The sequence below is a fragment of the Cornus florida genome, unplaced genomic scaffold, assembly GCF_030987335.1.
Source record: "Cornus florida cultivar Cherokee Brave unplaced genomic scaffold, ASM3098733v1 CherokeeBrave_3.0.0_Hap2_Chr09, whole genome shotgun sequence".
In the NCBI taxonomy this organism is placed as follows: domain Eukaryota; kingdom Viridiplantae; phylum Streptophyta; class Magnoliopsida; order Cornales; family Cornaceae; genus Cornus; species Cornus florida.
This window is the reverse complement of record NW_026775579.1, coordinates 90,144,242-90,165,624: the sequence shown is the minus strand read 5'-3', so window position 1 is coordinate 90,165,624 and position 21,383 is coordinate 90,144,242. Positions and strand designations below refer to the sequence as shown.

General features: G+C 31.6%; 1 protein-coding gene across 1 annotated transcript; it reads left to right on the top strand.

The window, feature by feature from the left end:
* The first annotated feature begins 11,725 nt into the window (after window positions 1–11,725).
* On the top strand, window positions 11,726–19,344 carry LOC132275060 (protein transport protein SEC23 G). The gene is made up of 2 exons (XM_059776438.1): window positions 11,726–12,681; window positions 16,400–19,344. The coding sequence occupies exons 1-2, from the start codon at window positions 11,974–11,976 to the stop codon at window positions 18,053–18,055; spliced, it is 2,364 nt and encodes a 787-aa protein (XP_059632421.1). The 5' UTR covers window positions 11,726–11,973; the 3' UTR covers window positions 18,056–19,344.
* The last annotated feature ends 2,039 nt before the right edge of the window (window positions 19,345–21,383 follow it).

Here is a 21,383-nt window from a genome sequence, read left to right as displayed (position 1 = left end):
ACTATACTTTTATCGCACCAAAATCTTATTCTAATAACTATACCCTTACTTCTTTCTCTCTCTATACATATATATTAATATATATGTGCATATATGTATGTGAAGATTTTATAAAGCTGCAAAGTTTTCTTGGATGAGATATTATGGAAGGATCAATTTTTTTAATTTTTTTTTTCTTAATGGCAATAATCATTTTAGACAAGCTGGATATATTTATTTAATAATTAAACACAATGAACGACGGTGGAGGAAGACAACAAAAGGTCTCCTTGACAGCAATCATTGGCTCTTAACTATCCCCTGATGCCCTGATGGTTAACTTTAAACAGAAATGAAAAGAAGATGATGATGTTGAAATGAAAAATTAAAGCTGCAACATAATGCCCTTTAAATTTAACAATGTAATTAAAAGATTATCAAGAGTGAGGCTATGATGATGAATGCCTTTTAAATTTAACAATGTTAAAAAAATTAAGAGTGAGGCTATCATGAGATTGCATTCATGATCATTACGGCTCTCATTCAGTCATTAGATTGACATTTTTTATCTCAATCATACCGGCTCGTTTAGGGTAAGGCATGTCATTTCTCGGTCAAATTAGAGTATCGTGTTTTTTGGAGCATAAAAAGATTTAATTTCAATCTTGATTAGGCCAACTCTAACCAGAAATTGCAACTCAATGAACTTGAGGAAATCCGGAGTGCTTATGCAAAATGCACACATAGCACTTGATGAAGAATTTTGAGAAGAGGAGAGATGATTTTGCTCAACATAATTCTCATAGGGCTCCTACTTCTAGTGTTAATATTGTCGCCGCTTGTGGCTGCCCGATTGACTCACCCTTGGATACGAACGGTCAGCCTTTCTTTGGTCCATTCCCATGTAAGCCCAAAGCGTATTGTTTAGTCATAGTGACCAATCTTTGCAGTCCGGCCTAACCGTCTTTTCAATAATATTTTTGATTTCCCAGTTTGAGACTTCCACATTCTTAAGAAGATCTTTGAATCTTTCTCATAAACATAATGATTTTCAAGAAGAAGCAGAGTAAGATTATCCGGCGAAGAAGCATAGCAAGTCAGATTATCCGGTGAAGAAGCAGAGCAAGTCAGATTATCTGGTGAAGAAGCTGAATTGAGGACATACAAATAAGCAAAAGGATCTCCCTGTTCAAAGAAGGTCTGTTCTGAAACAAACAAAAGGAGATCTAGTCGGAAAAATTACCATACATTCTAGCGAAAAGCTAAAATTTCTGAGAAGGAGAGATGCCCCCCCCAAAAAATTCCGGTAGTCCGCGAGAAACTGAAACTCCGATCATTATAAACATTAGGTTGTTATTTTGAATTTCTTGTAACTTTATTCATAATGATATATTAAATTTATCTTATATGACGGCAATCCAATAGTGATTATTAGTAATAAAAAAATTTAAAGGTTGGGTTCATCAACTATTTTTTTTTAACAGCATATAGATTAATTTATTATGCTGACAACTTATTTAAACATGTATCATGTATGAATTGCATATTATATCAACATATTTTCTTAACACGTTAAAAAAATTAACTTCCACAACTCAATTTCACAATTTCTAAATTAATAATAAGAATCACAAATACTTTCAATATATATGTAAGAAGATTTGCATATTTCATTACCTATTTTTTGTAACAACATACAATACAAAAGTTGGAGAGATCAAATTATTATTATCACAACTTTCTTTTAACATATATCATATATGAATTGCATATAACATCAATATATTTTCCTAACACGTTAAAAAAAAATAACTTCCACATCAAATTATTATTATCACAACTTTTTAAAACATATATCATGTATGAATTACATATAGCATCAACATATTTTCCTAACATAGTTAAAAAAAATTAACTTCCACAACTCAATTTCACAATTCATAAATTAATAATAAGAACCACAAATACTTTCAACATATATGTAAGAAGATTTGCATATTCCATCACCTACTTTTTGTAACAGCATACAATACAAAAATTGGAAAGATCAAATTATTATTATCACAACTTTTTAAAACATGTATCCTGTATGAATTGCATATAGTATCAACATATTTTTCTAACACACTAAAAAAATTAACTTCCACAACTCTAAAATCTATATAAATTAGTCAATTATTTCAAAACTCTAAAATCTCAAATAAACTTATACTTGCATACTGAACTGTACCGATACATAATCAATGTTTAAGATTTGTAATTTTAATGAAAATGAATGGAATAAAATATTTTTGTATATAATATATTTTTATGCGTATATTTGGATACTGAACTGTACCGATATATTTTTGTATATAAGATTTGTATATATATTTTTGTACATATATAATGTATAAGTGTATGTTGTATGGGGATTTGTAATTTTACTGAAAAGAGATGGAATAAAATGTTTTTGTATATAATATATTGTTATACGTATATTTGGATACTAAATTGTACCGATATATTTTTGTATAAGTGTATGTTATATTGAGAATTGTAATTTTACTGAAAATGAATGAATAAAATATTTTTGTATATAATACATTGTATACGTATATTTGGATATTGAATAATACCAAAATATTTTTGTATATAAAATTTGTATAAGATTTATATATATATATATATATATATATATATATAATGTGATTTATATAAAAGTTGTGATTTATGTTATAAATGTGTTCTTACATTATATAAAATTTAGTTATGACATTAGTTATGAAATCGTTATGATGTTAGTAATAATACATGATTGGTTTTTCTTTGGTTTTGGTTAAATTTACAAATCTAAATTACATTGAATGAAATTAGTTATGATATTTATTACAAATGTGTTCCTACATTATATGAAATTTAGTTATGATCTTAGTTATAAAATTGTTATGGTATTATTTTTCTAAAACGGTATAAGAATATTATAATGGTGTGATATCCCTCGACTCCAAAATATGGGTTGATCAAACCCAAACCCGAGGAAATATTAAACAATTAAGGTATTTAACAAGCATGTAATACAAAATGAAATAAGAATAAATAATAAAGTTGAAAGAAACTAAAATAATTAATCCTTTAATAATTAATCCAATAATAAACATCCAATAACAAAATCCTTTGATACCAGTAATTAATTAAAATTACTACTTAGAAATCTATTATGTGGACCCCTAATCCAAAATTCAACTGAAATAAAATAATATCTGACTAAAACAATAATAAGGAAATCCTACGTTAAGACGGATGAGTGAATAGATCGTCTCTGCTCAGCACGAACAATCCTTAAGCCTGGAACTGACGAACATCTGAAAAATAATGGTGGGTCAGGTTCACAAACAAGTTCTAATTTACTACATCCCAAACAGAGACTCATAACTCATATACATCCTAATTAATTCAATAATAACTAATAATCCTTGTTCATATACACACACACACTAAAGGAACCTCACTAGACTATAGGGTTACCTCAACCTGAATAGTAGGCAACAACATGCAAAACGCATATATAATAAGCATGAGTATCTAGACCTACCAGGGCATAAAACTACACTATACCTAGCTACACATCCCTAACAATATACGCACTCTAACCATGATCTTAAGACTCAAATTCATATCATGACATATAACTATATATATATATATATATATATATATATATATAATCTGTCATATCCAAACATAGAATAAATATCCCGTATGTCATCCAACTGATTCAGTTGACTTGACATGAAAATATGTAAGATGTAACATTTTAATTAATCCATTCCGTTATACATGAATAAGTAGGATTTAACGTTTTTAGTTAACCCATTTGTAATATGCCACCATCCCATACAGGTGCATATAATGCATACAATCCATAAATGATATTACAGTTATGATATCACATCAAATAAATCCATATATAGTATGATATAAATCATACAGATATTCATTTGTATTTAATTGAGTAAAATATAACAATTCTAAGTAGAATGCATTGAATTTATCTCATAAAAATTAACATGCATATCAAATAATTGTACTCCTCCACAATCTAATCAAATTTATTTAAAACCAAATAATTGATTAAAATAATTTAATCCAACCATGTTTAATTAATTTAACCTTTTAAATTAATTAAATTTTATACTTAACATGTGTACTTAAATCATGTTTTTAAAATCCTCCATAAATCTAATTTAACAATTTAAAATCATTAAAACATATTTAATAACATATTGTGAACAGTAGACAAAATCCCAAACAAAACACAAACTCCAGTACTGAATTGGTAGATCGAAATCCTATTCCGGTCTGTTGATACAGCTCTATCGGTCGACCGATGACCCATACCGGTCGGCCTATATATTATTTTTAGTAATCAAGGATTATTATGGAGGGTATTATACATATATTTATATTAAGTAATATATGTGTATGTGTATATACTATTTAAGATAATTAAAATTATTATTCTTAATTGGTATATCTTAATAGGCCGGTTGTTAAATTAAATGGTATGCTTATAATATGCATGAAATGCCTAGGTATGGTTTGGTTTATAGTTAAATTAGTTTTAAGATTTGGTATATGGTTGAATTGTAGGCATAGATGAGTTGCCAAAGGCTTAAATATATGGCCTATTATCTATGAATAAATTTTATGTAGGGGAAGTATGGATGAATTGCTATTTAAAAGTATAAATTAATATACCTAAGGAAGCATGGTTGAATTGCTAATATCTAAATAAATATACTTGTAATGGCATGGTTGAATTGCCATTACATAATTAAATTGTCATGTATTAGATGATTTAAAATTCATCTATGGATTTCATATGTATAAGTTATATTAGGATTGGATATTCTTATTAGAACAATCCAGTAACTACATGTTAGTTATTATTTTATCAGATCAATAAAATAATATTAGTGGAGACATGAATGATTTGTCAAATCCTAGATATTGGTTTTGTAATTTAAATAATTAAAAGAAGGCATTATTGGGTTTTGGATTATTTATAATATTCCTTTAATTATATTTTATTATTTAAATGGTTAAATAATTGTCTAAGATGGAGTTAAGGTTAAAGGAGTTTTTTTATAAAAAGAAATATATATTGGTAGACTAGTATAGGGATGATAATTAATTAATCATTGGTTAATGGTTTTGACAATTTAATGGAACCGTTAATGAATAGGATTATTGTATTATATATATATATGTATTCACGTTCATTAAAGTTTAAACTTTATTAGTGTTGGATTTGGTATAGATGATTTGTTTATTAGTTTTCAGAGGTTTACTAGAGAGAACTTGCTCGTAAGATTTAATCCGCGATTTATTTTTCAGGTTATTAAAAGTTTAACTCTCAAGGTTGAGGATATTATTATCATTGCATTTGATATTAGTATTTATTTCCTGAAATTTTGGATAACAACTTTTGGTTAAGGGGTCCTTGCGTTACGGGATTCTCGAGTTGTAACTATTTAGCAGTTATTAATGGATTTACTATTTATTAGTTTTCTTCGGTGTATTATTTTATTCTTTATTTCATTTTGTAATCTGTGCTTGTTTAAATATTTTAATTATTTTGATATCCCTTAATTTTGTGTGCGGATTTGATCAACTCGTGTTATGAAATTAGGGGGTATCACACCTCCCTTTACTAACCTATATTTATAGACTAAATAAAATAACCTAATCATTTTCCCAATCCAAGTCAACTTAATAAAAGAAAATATTAAAAAGGTAACTAAAAATATATTACGTACATAATCTATGTATATCCTTATTACACAAATATATAAAATATATACATCAGATTATTAATACTAAGTTACAATAATATTAATTAATTAATTACTTTCCTTATATATATATATATATATATATATATATATATATATAACTATCAATGGGTAATTAAAAATATGTTAAGTATATAATCTATGTATATCCTTATTGTATAAATATAAAAATATATACATCAGATTATTAATACTAAGTTACAATAATATTAATTAATTAATTACTTTTCTTTTATATATATATATAAAACTATACATGGGTAACTAAAAATATGTTACGTATATAATCTATGTATATCCTTATTATACAATTATAAAAATATATGCATCAGATTATTAATACTAAGTTACAATAATATTAATTATTAAATTACTTTCCTTATATATATATATATATATATATATAAAACTATCCATGGGTAATTATCCTTATCTATTAAACCTCTTATCCAAGTAGTCCGTATGACCCAATTGGTTAGTCTATTATTACTAATCATATCCATAAAATAAAATAAAACAAAATAAATATTTATTTATTTAATCTACAATTAATTACAAATAAACAAAACACAACAATTAAATCAACTAATTCAAATAACATTCAAGCACATACTTTCAATTAATCAGTTAAGTCAAATAAAATATTTAATTAAATAAAATATTTAATTAACCAATTCAATTAAACACATAATCAAATAGCCAAATAATCAAGTAAATAAATAAAATGCAATTAAAACATTTAAAATAATATCGAGACTACCCTTTTAAAATTAGGGGTATTACAAATGGCTTGATAATTCACTAAAAAAATATAACGAATTAACAAAATTTATGTCAAATTCTTCAACACCGAAAAGAGAGTAGTATCTTATCTCCAATCCGACCTTACAAAGAAATCTCATTCATAAGATTGTATAAATCAAATAGCTGCGTTTGATCTGTTACGGAGTTCATTGCCATATGAATCAGTTTGTTTTTCATGTTTCTAGTTGCAGACCAACTTTTTTTCTCATTTTTGCTGATTAGGGGTTTGTCTATTCTTCATTAATGTTTGAAAATTTAAATGGGTTTTGAAAATATTGTTAATTAATATGTATGAATTTTATTTGGGGTTGAGAGTTCTTTGAATTTGGTTCTGAACATTTTATTGATTCAGAAATTCTTAGCTTGATTTTTTTTTAGTTTTATGTTGGTTATGAGAGTTTTATATGGGTTTTGGAATTCATATATTGGGAGGCTTTTGGAATGATGTATCTGATTGAGGTATAGGTGGGTTTCTGTTTGTTTTGGTTGATGAAAGCTGGTTGAAAATTATGTTAATCTTGGAGTTGAGGTAGGTTTGATCTCAGCCATTGGATCCTCATTGGAGGTGATTTTGGTCCCTCATAGAATTGTTCCCCATTTATTTGGAAGAAGTTAAGATTTTTTAATTTAATTTTATTTTTTTTAAGGTAAGAAAGGTTAGAAGTTAAATTAGTAGGTGCAAAGAGTCGAACCCGACACTCCCAAAATTCACTGGAGTCACTAACTACTGGGCTATCGAGACATCTGCGAGAAGTTAAAAATGGAACGACGCATTTAATTAATTTTTTTTACACAATAGTATTTTTTAAAAAATTCTTGTTACAATTAGGCCCACGTGTATGAGAGAGCTCTATTCATAACTTTTTAAAGAAATCATAAAATTCTTCGAGCACTTGAAGTCATTCTCAATTCTCGAATAATTGAGTGGCAATCTTTTTATTCAATTATGGTCCCATAATGTTTATATTATGGATCCATGTCAATTCTATTGTGACCACATCCAATTTAATTTTTCTTGGTGAAAACTTAATAACTCACGGCAACCACCTGCTTTATTTTGTTGTGTGCGTAAAAAAATGTTTTGAGCTATAAAGTCTGCATATAATTAATTACATTATCAGAGGTTCAAAGCACTCAAAATTGGGCATATTCAACTTTGTATTTCGACATAAATTATTTTTGCACTATGCTCTGTAATTTCCTTGACATATCATTGAAATGATTGACAAGTTGGTCCATAGTGGGGGTTGAGAATATTTCATGAGAAATAAATTTTTGATCATGACATTGATCTTTTTACAAGTTAATAATGATGCTGGCACATCATTAACCTTTTTACAAGGACTGTATGATCTCTAAATAAATAGATAAAACAATAGGAACTTTTTAATTACTTTTGATATGATTGTTAAAATTAATCCAATCATCAAATTGCAGTTTCATCCACAAACATGTTCATATATCAGGTCAAAACAAAAGCTCTGAATTACACTATTAACAATCAGATTAGCATCTTCCTATGCCATTATTATTTCACCATTAACAAGCACTTAGTAAAGCATCCCAAGTTATATGGTCCACGGAAGATCAATCCTATCTCTAATGGACGAGTCAGCGCGGATGACTGTGTGAAGTTTGGTTCCATGATTTGACGCATTCTCGTTGAGTACATCCTTTAGATACCTTGTTTGTTCTTTGGCTATTGTATCTATTCTTGGGATAAGATGTCGGAAGTCACTCGTAGCTATAGTGTTCGATTATTAATTATTTAGATTTTCAAGCAGAATGTGCTAATGATAGTCCAAATTTTAAAAACTCCATGCTGTGTTTGGTAGGAAGAAAGAAATAAATATTGAGAGAAAATAAAAAGAAGAGAACAAACTTTCTTGATTCAGTAGAGATGATACAAAAGGGGGCAGAAGAAAGTAGAGAAGGCAAGTGACTCATATAAAAATTTTAAATTAAATACTATCCTAAATTATATAAGTTTTAAATTACAATACTATTCCCTTTAAATTACAATATTATAAATATTATTGGATATGATGGTAAAAATAATTAAAATGTTATATTTCCTTCTCAATTAACGAACATAAGAAATTAAAATCTTATTCTCTTCTCTTCTATCCAGTCGAACAAAAAGAATGAAATATACAATCTCTTCTTAAGGGATGTCTCATCCATTCCTTCTCCTTTTCCTTCCATTCAATTTTTTTTCTTTCCTACCGAACATAGTGTAAAGACTCCGTGTATGAAAATAAATTAATTATAATTTTGTTTTATTAGCACCTCAATCTTCTCCGAATCATATGAAAGAGTCTCTCATCGAAGAAATTATAATTAGAGGAGGAGATCAAAAGTGGGATAAATTTAGAGGTGACAATTGAGTGGGTTTTGGGCTGTTTACAAGGGGACTGATCATGAATAGGTTAGTAATCCATTATGAATCCATCAACAAGAGTCATAAGTAGGTTGGGTATCAAATAGACTGATCAACCCGCATATAACCCGTTGACCCGTTCACATAATTTATTATTGTTATTATTTTCATTTTTTCCCTCCTAAATACTCACAAAATTATGCTTGTATATGACTTTTTTATATATATAAATTTATATTTTAATCTACTCAAAAAATTATTCTGGTAATGATTGTTTTTTTTTTATTTAATATTCACAATAATTATTACTATTATTGTATTTTTCAGAACTGCTTTCTCGATGGAAATGTATAATTGAAGTTTATAGAATAACAAAAGCCACAGATTTCATCTTTGGTAATAAAGAAATAATATATAACAATTCAGATTTTAAAAGTTCAATTAGTAAGTAATATTTTTTTTTCCCTAAAGGTAAACAATTCTGTGCTACATATCTTGTAGTTTATTGACTTAATAATTGGCTAACCTGCTCATGATTATCCAACTCTACTTTGACAAAATTTCATATGGGTTATTTTTTGTTCACTTAATTAATTTTCCAACTCTTATTTATTTATTTTTTTATCCACCAAGCTAGAGAAAGACGAGAGAAGAGGAGAGAGAAACGGAAGGAGACAAAAAAAAAAAAAAAAAAAAAAAAAAAAAAAAAAAAAAAAAAAAAAAGGAGAGAGATAAAGAGTGGAGAGAGAAAATGAGAGGGGAGAGAGAATGAATCAGAGTAATTTAATTTTGAAAAATATTATTTGTGATGGGTATTTACTATTAACTCATTAAATATATTATCAATTAATGATTTATTTATTAATAATTCATTCAATTAAACTAATTACCCAATACACAATAATTATTGGACGGCTTTGTGCGAGTTTTTAAATTTGGGTATATTTTGCCATAATAGATAAATCCAATTTTTCAAGTTCCGGCATAGACTTGAAATAGGGAGTAGACATTAAAATTTTGTAGGTCATCACCCATGACAAATTGATTCCACTACAAAATATGAGTCATACGTTAGTCCAAACTCTGGTGAGCTAACTCAAATTATTTAACTAGCCCAAGCCCAAGCCCAAGCCCAAGCCCAAGCCCAAGCCTACTTGAAAGTGATTTAATTAAATTTGCTAATTAAATAATGAGGCTTACCATGGAAATGATATCATTTGGTTGGGCCTCAATTGAACACCCTTCAGAAAGCATGGCATCTCTCACAACTGAGGGATAAGAAGACCAAACCATGATCGACGATTTGGCTCTAATAGCCAACTTGCTCACTCCATGAGCAACAAGATTACCACTCCTTTGAATCGAATTCAACCAAAATGATGGATTTTGCTGAAGGAAAAAGACTACTACATCATCAAAAATCAAATTGAGTCCTTCCTCACAAATTAGCAACCATAATACATTTTCGAGCGGCTCAAGGTAATTTGGGACTTTGAACGCATTTATGGCCACATAATATGCACTTTTTACTGTAAAAATTCCTTTGAAGAATAAGTTTACTGTCTCGAATGTTAAACACACAGTTTATAGTATCAATCTTCCATTCCTTCCTTCTATGGTCAATTAAATCTTCCACATTTTCAATTAAGTCCACATTTTCAATTAAGCAGACAACCCAATCCTGTCTAATCAATTAAAGCTATTCTTTTGCTAAAACTAACTGTGAGCCTGTGGAGGGACTGACGTAAGGTAAATCTACCATTTTAAATTAAGTCCTTAGTTTTTTATATTTAAAATGGTTGTCTTACCATTTTAATAGAATTGTAAAACCAAACTAAACCAAATTTTTTTTTTTAACAGTTCGGTTCGATTCGGTTTCATTGATTTTACGATTAAGTTCAGTTCTAATTTTTATAGAACCGTTCAGAACGATTTGAATTTAAAATATTTTTAAACCGGTCCAATCCGAAACATGTATATTCCTAACTACACTTACTTCCGAAAACTTATATTTGAATCTTTCATCGTCTCCCTTCCCTCTAACAACTAAACACTAATCTTTGACATTCTTATCCTAAAAAAAATAAATAAATAAATAAAACAATCATCAAAATATAGTACTTTTTTGGAAAATGGATCATTTTATTCATTCCATCTTTGAAATTGATCCATTTGATAACGGAATCTCTGTGATCCAAGAGCCAAGAGGAACAAAACCCAAATCATAAAAAAATAAAATAAATCTTGGATCACTTCAACGTCGGTTGGCTGACAGAAAATAAAATTAGAAAAATCATTTTTATAGAATAACAAAACTTTTCTTTTTTCATAATTAATAAGAAAACTTTTAAAAATGGATCATTTTATTCTCATATCTTTAGAAATGCCTAAAAAAATTCTTCTTATTAATCATAACACATAAGACGTTTATTATATGTACAATACAGCCACTCTAAAAAATAAGTGTCTTATTACATGTTAAATTTGTATCTAATATAATTTAAACATTCTAAAGTTTCTTATAAAATCAATAAGATACAATGTCTTCTCTTAAAGTGTTTTATTCACTGATTGTCATATTAGTCACTTATAAATTGGCAGATAACATTACTAAAATGTTAAAAGTTAATTCTATAATTTGCGCACAAAAAAAAATAATAATAATAATAATAATCACATCATAATCACACATGCCATTACATGAATCATGTTTTTTTTCTGACAGGACATCTACTTGGCCACTTTATTCTTTGCGGACTTCTGATACCTTCCGCCCAATGGAATCTGAGCCGAAACCCAAATCAAAAAGAAACCCATAAGACAAATCTAAACATAAACCCCGAACCCTAAACGTATTCAGGGATTTTGCACTACTATATATATATATATATATATATTATACACACACTTATGGGTTTTCTCTTTTCTGCTCATAAACCCATGAAGTGAAGCTGATTTTAAAAAAAATTTCAAATGGATTTCGTCGAGTTGGAGGCAATCGAAGGTCTCCGATGGTCGTGGAGTTCATGGCCGGTTTCGAAAGCCGAAGCTTCGGCTCTCGTGATCCCTCTATCGATCATGTGCACTCCATTGATGCAAGTCAATGAACTCCCACTAATCCCCTACGATCCCCTCATATGCAATCGATGCGGTGCCGTATTAAACCCTTATGCCCGTGTAGATTACCAGTCTCGAATCTGGGTTTGCCCCTTTTGCTATCAGAGGAATTCGTTCCCGCGATCTTACGTCGGAATCGGCGAAACCAATCTTCCTGCGGAGCTATTTCCGACCTATAGCACTGTAGAGTACCAATTGGGTAAAAAGGCTTCGGCCTCAAGTTCGAATTTTAATTCCAATTGGGGTAATGGGTTGTCGTCGTCGTCTTTACCTTCAATGGTGTCGTCGTCGTCACTGGCATCGTCTTTCTCGTCGTCTTCATTGTCGGGCTTGGACTCGCAGGCGGCTGAGCCGGCATTTGTGTTTGTTGTGGATGCTTGTTCGTCCGAGGAGGAGCTTCAAGCACTTAAAAATGAGTTATTGCTTGTGGTGGCGCAGTTGCCGGAGGATGCTTTGGTGGGACTGGTCACGTTTGATTCAATGGTGCGTGTTCATGATCTCGGGTTCGCAGAGTGCTCGAGAGTCGTGGTGTTACATGGTGAACGTGAGCTCTCATCTCTTCAGGTACCCCAGTCCCCAAGCTTACTGCTCTTATGAATTTTAAATTTGTTTACTTCAATCCATAGCAGCATAATATTGTGTCTTCAATATTTAGGTGAGAATGATGTGCATATTGTGTTTTCAATCAATAGGAGCATAATATTCTATTTATGTGAGAATGATGTGCATAGTGTGTAATATTTGATATGATGCTAAATTTATTAATATGGTTTGAATTGGAAGGAAAGCTCCGAGGTCTGTAGTTCTTTCTTGGAAATGAGTGATATGTAAACATATTCCAACTTCTAGGTGAGATTGTTAGTGATTATGTGAGGCTTGATGTTTTTTTCTGAAGGGTGCAGAGAAACCCGATAACATATTCTTTTTAATCCAACACACCACCTCTCCAAATGAGTTAAACTCTATTGTAACTACAACAATCTGAACAGCTCTTAAAAGTCGCTAACGAGGTAAAGACAACCATTTTGGAAGGTAACTAAACTTTTTGAGGGAACAAGGAAGGGTTTCTCTCATCTATACACCCATAGATGATTAGCTTTAAACTTCTTGAGCCCATTTGGTTTAGTTATCTGAGAGGGGTTTTCAAGAATTTTGGAAACAAAAAACATTTCTTAAATTGGTCTCTCTAATTTTATTTTATTATTATTATTATTATTATTTTTTTTTTCCCTTCCCCGGTAAGTAAACGAATGCATTAAAAAAAAAATATCTACAAATGTACTTGGGGCACCTGAGGCCCAAACTGATGTTGTATGTGCAAAAGAGCAGAGGAGATAATTTCCTCTTGGTCTGTGGTGGAGTGTTTAAAGTTTGGAAGGAGAGCAACAAGCGGACATTTGGGAACAAGGAACTTCTGGTCCATAAGTTGAAACATTTTGCTTAGTTCTCCACATTGATGGATCTCTAGGAAGGTTTATTATCCTACTTGTTCTTTGTCAAATCAATTATATGAGCTCTAGGTTGGATTTTATTTTCCCTGGGACCTTTTGCATATACCATGTCTGTAATTACTTTGCACCCACTTTTTCAGGTTCTCTTTAGTGGTTTTTATAAAAAAAAATGTATATCTGTTCCGACTTGCGTGAATGTATGCAGCGCTAGCGGATGTATGGCTAATGCTATGATTATATGAAAAAAGAAAACATAAATTGTTTGCAGTTTCACATAATTATGGCTATAAATTATTTAGAATAGTGAAAAGGAATTTGGTAGCTAATCCCTAGTGGTTCATGTAATGCTTTGCTGAGTTATGTTCGACATATCTTCTTGTCAGCCTTGATGTAAGTTATAAATATGTTTTTAGATGGTTTTCACCCTTAAATACTTGTGTCAAGAAAGCCTTAAACCCCTGCTGCTCATGTTTGGACATGGTTCTTTTCCTCACCTTGTTCATATCGAGGTCATATTTTCATTAAATCATAAGTTAACATGTTTCTCTCAACTTATCAAGTCTTGTTTTTTTTTTTTTTTTTTGGGTTCTCTTTTAGTTCCCTCTTTTTATTATTGTGCTTGAATTCAATAGCTTATCTGCGTGGACACATATATTTGTGTTTATGTGCATCATCATAGATGATTTTTCCTCTCCTGTCCTTAAATCTGTGGTTCCTTTGGATTCTTATGAGCATAGTTCTTGAAAGCGAGCGAGTGAGGAGATGCGATTACCTCAATGAGACAAGTTATAACCCTCAAAGCATCGAGTCTTCTGCTGTTGGAATTTTCAGTATCTTTTTATAGGTTAATAAATCTTGTGTCCAACCCGAAGGGGCTGAAATTCGATGCAGAACATTATGGTGTAAAGCTATAGCAGCACTTAACAACATCCAACAGCCCCACTAAAACACGAAGGTACACATGATATATACAAAAGACAAAAGAGAAAACATAAAAATTACTAGCTGAATGATTATGATCAGAGTGCAACTGAAACTACAAATGAAAAAAAAAACTTTATTAATAACTTCCTGAAAAAAAATGAAAAAAGAAAAGAAAATCAAGGAGCATACTAATCAACAAAAAAGAAAAAAAGCAAGGAGCATTGCACCCAAAGTAAGACCATCTCTACAATTTGACCTGCTAGTCTCCGCTCATTTTATAAGCAACTCTAATAGAAATCTACCACCAGAATTTCAGGAAGGCCCTCCACCTTCACTCTCAAAACCCCTAAAACGATGTGTGAGGAAGAACTCCCTCATTTTCACCTATCTCCTCATAATTAAACTATAAATTTATTTTTTTCTCTCTCTTTTTTTTTTTTAGCTGGATCCTCCCCTACTCTACTTTGACCCTCCATTCCCCTTAGTTCTCTACATACTCTTAGAATCTCCATATAACCTCATTGTTTCATCCTCGAATTCCTCATTAAAAAATCCAATGAATTCATTGAGGCCCTCAATATTCTTCATCAAACGAGTTGATGCCTTACTATAATCACAATTCCACATCCCATCTTTAGTGAATAGCTCCCATTTGGATTTACAGCTTGAGGTTTACGCTTCAATACTGAACTCAAACCCTTCACACTCCTTCCATATTTCCGAGAGAAAATTACAGTCCTTGTCCACCTTTTCAAGATGCAATAATATTGTCTACAATTTGTTATGCGATAGGCTAATGTTACGATAACTTTTTAAATTAGGGTTTTATAAGTTGGAAATAAGGTGTTGTTATGGATGAAAAAGGTTTGGATTTGCCTTGCCTTAGATGGTGATCGGTTATTGGAATGTATGTAAGAATTGTTGCTTGAAATTCCTGGATGACAATAAGAGTTGGTTGTGATTAGACTAATATATTTAGGTTGTAGAGAATTATGAAGAAGGGAAGAATTAAGAAAATAAAATTTGAATCTTGCATAGAATCCTTTTTTCCATCACACAAAAGCAATAGTTTGATCACATAATCCTAGTAAATTTTACAATGGTTGTTTAATGCTCATCTAATTCTATTTCGGAGATATGTGCAGTAATTGTGCTAGTTTCATTTTTATCTAACACAAGTTCTACCAATAGCATCCCATAACTATTTGTCTTTGTTATTCTTCTACTTTGTAGTATATACAAATTTCCACGTTCCATCTTATGTTTTTCTTTTCCATATAGCACATACTTAGTATTTTCACTTCATAAATTGTTTCTAGTTTGCAATTTCCTCCATAAGTATTTATCGTACCATTATCATAATTCCATTTTGTTTGTCTTATTCTCGGTGAACATGTCTGCTTGCTCTATCCTTTACATGATTTTTGTATGTCCTAGGTTCCTGGGCGAGCCTTGCTTTCTTATTCCAACTTCTTTACCTTCTCTTGCCATTTTGAGGCGGCCTTTCCAACCTCTTCATGCAAATGGGGTTACATATGCCCTGTTACTTGTTCAATTGTTGAGGCCATCATAACTAACTTGCATGTAGGATTGCAAAATATTGTGTTGCTTTATGAGATTGCAAAGTTTTCAGATTCATGTTTATAATGGTTTGACTGAGGAAATTTTCTATTCTCTAAACTTGACTCAGCAATGTAAAGAAATGCAACATGTGGAGTATATACTTTTTATTTGATATGCATAAATAAGTTCTAGCAAAGGTTAGAGTGAGATAATGTTTATGCTGAATTCAACTGGTTCCTTTATCCAGTGCATCAAGAATTTTCTCGCACTTTCGGATCTTGAAATATACTTGGCTTTTGCTCAAGTCTTAACATGTTTTTTATTTTATTTTTATTTTTTATCAGACGAAGCAGTTACTCGGAATTAATCAAATGAAGCAACAACTTGTAAAGATGTCAGCTATTCAAAAACAGGGTTTTCTGTTACCGCTTTCTGAATGTGAGTTCAACATCACCTCAGCAATTGAGGATATCCATTCTTCACCACTAGTCATGTCAGGCCATCGTCCTCAACGGTGCACAGGAGCAGCAATATCAGCTGCTGTTGGACTTCTAGAAGGATGCTCAGTTACTACAGGTTCCCGGATAATGGTCTTCACATCCGGGCCTGCAACTGTTGGCCCAGGAATGGTTGTACACTCAGATCTTTGTGCTGCCATTAGAACTCACCGAGACCTGATTAATGGTCATGCACCTTTCTATGATAAGTCTAGCAAATTTTATAAGCAATTATCACATAGGTTATCCGATGCATCTATTGTCCTTGATTTGTTTGCTTGCTCTCTCGATCAAGTTGGAGCATCAGAGCTAAAAGTTCCTGTTGAGAGCTCGGGCGGATTCATGATGTTAGGGGAGTCTTTTGAGTCGGATCAATTCAGAAAATGCTTGCGCCACATATTTAACCATGATGAAAATGGGAACTTGAGAATGTGTTTTGATGCAACTATTGAGATAGTGACCACCAAAGATGTGAAAATTTGTGGAGCTCTTGGTCCCTGTGTTTCCCTTCGGAAGAAGAACAGTTCAGTTAGCGAGCAGGAGATTGGCGAGGGTGTTACCAATATGTGGAAGTTGGGTACACTCACTAACAAAACGTGCATTGCTTTCTTCTTCCAATTGGGTGATGAACAGAAAGTCCAGCCCAGCTCTGCATTTTTCATACAGTTCATAACGCGTTACAGACACGGAAACACGGGAATTAGGAAAAGGGTGACAACCGCTGCAAGAAGGTGGGTTGGGAACAACTCACCCGAAATTGCTGCTGGGTTTGATCAAGAAGCAGCAGCTTCAGTCATAGCTAGACTTGCCATAAACAGAGCAGAGAGTCATTTTGCTAGGGATGTGATCAGATGGCTGGATAAGATGTTGGTTCGTTTTGCTTCTAAGTTTGGAAATTATGTGCCAGAAGATCCATCTTCCTTTCGTCTCTCATCTAACTTCTCCCTTTTCCCACAATTTATGTATTATTTAAGGAGATCGCAGTTTATTGATGTCTTCAACAGCAGTCCTGATGAGACTGCTTTTTTCCGGTTGATGCTAAACCGTGAGGGGGTGGTGGGTTCTCTTATCATGATCCAACCTACTCTTTTCCAGTATTCGTTTGATGGGCCTCCTATTCCAGTCCTTTTAGATGTCCGATCCATCTCTCCAGATGTAATTTTGCTCTTTGATTCTTACTTCTTTGTGGTTATTCAGTATGGGTTGAAGATTGCTCAGTGGAGGAAGCTTGGTTATGACAAGGACCCAAACCATGAGAGTTTCAGGAAGCTGTTGGAGGCCCCGGAGCTAGATGCTGAGCAATTGGTGATGGAAAGGGTTCCAGTTCCCAAGCTTATAAAATGTGACCAGCACAGTAGCCAGGCGAGATTTCTTCTTGCCAAGTTGAATCCATCTGTTACTCAGAACTCAACATACACGAATGGTGCAGATATTGTGTTCACTGATGATGTGAGCTTGGAAGTTTTTATAGATCACTTGCAAACTTTGGCAGTACAGGGTTGATGGGGTGTTATATAGTCTCTCCTATAATCATATGGGGAAAGATTTGTTATATGTTGCTTTCAAGTGTTGAGGTGTCTAGTTGTCTTTAGCAAAATTTTCCCCTTCTCCAGGTCAGAAGAGGTCACTATCCAGTGTGGTTTTTGTTAATTGAGATGGTGCTGGGATACAATGACAGCAAAGGCGTGGAGTGGCTACTTGATGACTCCTTAAAGCTTGAGCTTCTACGTGAACAGATGTTCCTTCAAAGCATACGAAGTCTTTCTTGATGTGAGCTGAGAACACTCCTTGTGGTTACTGTTTCATCTAACCTACCAGGAGAAGGGTCTGATGTCTCCCATGAGTTTGTGGATATGTAAAATTTGGATGGATGAGTTTAAACGCAATCGTTGTACAATGCCCTTAAATTTGCGCCAAGTCAAAATGAATTTGAGAATTGGCACGGCAGTATAATAGTTTCCTTTTCCATACTCAGTTTACGCTTCCTTTTGTAGAAATTTGGGTTTATTGCAAGCTGAGTTGGTGGTACTTCCACCGGAGGAACTCTCAGATGACTGATAAAGAGAAAAATTATTTCTGCCAAGGGTAAGACTGACAACTTTGCAGTTTGATCTCCAAGTGTGACACTTGAGTACAATTCAAGAGCTATGGAACCATGACCGTTAACAGGTATTGAAGATGATGTGTTGCGCAGATGTCTATTATCGCTCTGTAATTTCCAGTTCATTAAGGAAACAAGTTTTTTGAAAGTTAGATCAATACTAGACTGAGATTGTGGAAGTTTATAGATTGTTTGCTGACTGGATTGCTGATGGAGTCTAACAATGCCATGGAATCCAAAGAGCTTAATGTGAAGACGAGAGTGATACCATGGACAACCTTCAGAATTCAGAGTAAAGATTGAGCAAAATAAAACTGAGGTTTTCGTCCAACCTCTCAACAGGTATGGATTGCTGTGATATTGTGTGAATCAACCAAATCGGCACTGATTGGTGATTTCTGGATGAAATGTAGAAGGAAGAAACATTAGAATGAAGGAATAGAAACCATAATTTGTAAGCTTTGAGATGTGTAGAAAACAATGTTATGTTTATGGTGTTATTTGCCCCTGTATGTTTAATGTTTATGTTGTTCTTTGCCCCTAGAGTTTTGTAACGAGTCCAGATATAAATTGCCCTTCAATATACAACAGGCTTTGTTGCATCTATGTATAACTGCTCAGTATTTTCTTTCTAGCTCTTCAGGCCTTGGTCCCAAGATTATATAACGTCATTATTTTTGTCTTTCTTTCATATGAATGAGGTCCCACGCATAAATTCTGTTTCTTTGTTCTTTCCTTACTGTATTGGCTTGGAGCCAATTTGACCCAGACCAACAGACACGAGTGGAATAGAGTGAGACCCACCATGTTCCCACTGTGTGTGTATTGTATTGGCTTGGAGCCAATTTGGCCCAACCACTCAACCAGCATAACTTAAAAAAAGGTAAATACCTTCTTTTAACTTTTATGTACCAATTATAAAATGTACACATCATCTTTATTTACTCTTTGGGATACATTTAAAACTCATTCTAGTTCACTCTAGGCCCATATCATACTAATTCACGCTAGGCCCAAATGGTCTTCTTGGACGTTGAGTACTTTTCAACTCTCTAAAAGTGTTATTATTTTAAAAAATATTTTAGATAACTATTTTTCCTTAACAATTGTCATTATTTATTTTTTATACAACAATTTCACCTCTTTTTATAAACTTATTATTATGAAGTATAGTAATTAGCAATAGAGATGCTTTTTTTAAAAAAAATTGTTATCAAAAACGAAATTGACAGATACACCTAACATGAATTTTACTAACAACAATTTTTTAACTGCTATATTTATAAAAATATTTTTTTATTCACATAGTGGATTTGTTGAGAGATTTCCCGCTTGATTAAAAAAAGTACTCCTTAACGAACATTTTGGAAGGAAGCATTTCAGAGTACATTAATAAAGAATATAAAAGTGTACCAAACAGATTATGGTAAATCTTTTATATTAGAATAGACTAAGCTTTTTCCAACCATACAAATATAGGAAGGTCGCTGAAAATGACCATTGGATCTCCATTCCACAAGTTAAATTTTATATAATATCCCCAAAATAAAATTTATATATAAGTATAAACTGGGCTATCATTACAAGTTATGATTCACCTAATTCATTTTCAAATTGGCCATGATAAGGACCTTTCGTCCTCTCAGTAGAAAAAAAAATATATGGACGAATTATCTAGAGTAGATTACGAGTGCGGCTTGCAACAAATAACACATATATGCACTGTAAATCATCGGATATAATACAATATTGCACAGGATCCCAACATCGAAAGTGATGGTGTATCATGTATGAAAAAACAGAAAGCAATCATCTACATAAAATATTCAAAGGACAAATTTGACCTTTTGTATCTTTTTAGTTCTTCTTCTCCTTCTCCTCAGGTTTAGTTTGAGCAAATGAGAAAAATACAAAAAAAAGCATATATACTTCTCTTCTTTTTTCTTTTTTTTTTTTCCATTTAGTATCGAAGCATATATGCCCCCATATGTTTTTGGTTCCAGGTTCGTTTAAAAAGACATTGTTGTCTACCAAAAGGAATCAAAGAGAGTGGATATCGCACGTGAAAGTGACGCACACTTACAATATGCTCTTTTGGCTCATAAGCATGTTATTTCATTTTTTTTAACCGAAAAAAAAAAAAAAAAGTTATTTCATTTTCTATCAGCGGGTTTGTGTTGATTGATGGGGGTATTCAAGACTTTTACTGGAGTTTGTATTTTTTTGGAGTCAGCTTATTTTAGCTTATTTAAATCGGGATAATATCAAGATTTTTGTTATTTAACCTTATTTTCTCTGCGTGCAAAGAGTTTAAGTCTCCATAATAGTAAGTAAGTGTTTGAGTTTTTTTGTATAAAGAGTTAAAAAGAAAAATTTACGTGCAAATAAAATTCCATTTTAGTTACTATTCAATTCATTTCTCAATTTTGGAGAAAAAAATAAAAAATTTCTTTTGCAATTTAAAATTTGAAAAGAAATTTGTTAGAAACAAACCGTAAAAATTACAACGCCACTATCATCTTAAAAAAAAGTAAATCATAAAATGCTAATTACAGTTTAAAGGGTGAGAGTCCCACACCCCTATTGCCAAAAAAAAAAATAATAAAATATTTTATTAATTTAATAAAAAGTGCCGTGTTTGGAGAGTATCAAATAAGATTAATATTGTTAAATTGCTAGTACTAGGAAAAAGAAATAAATGAAAAACCCTAAAATAATCCCCACCCGAGT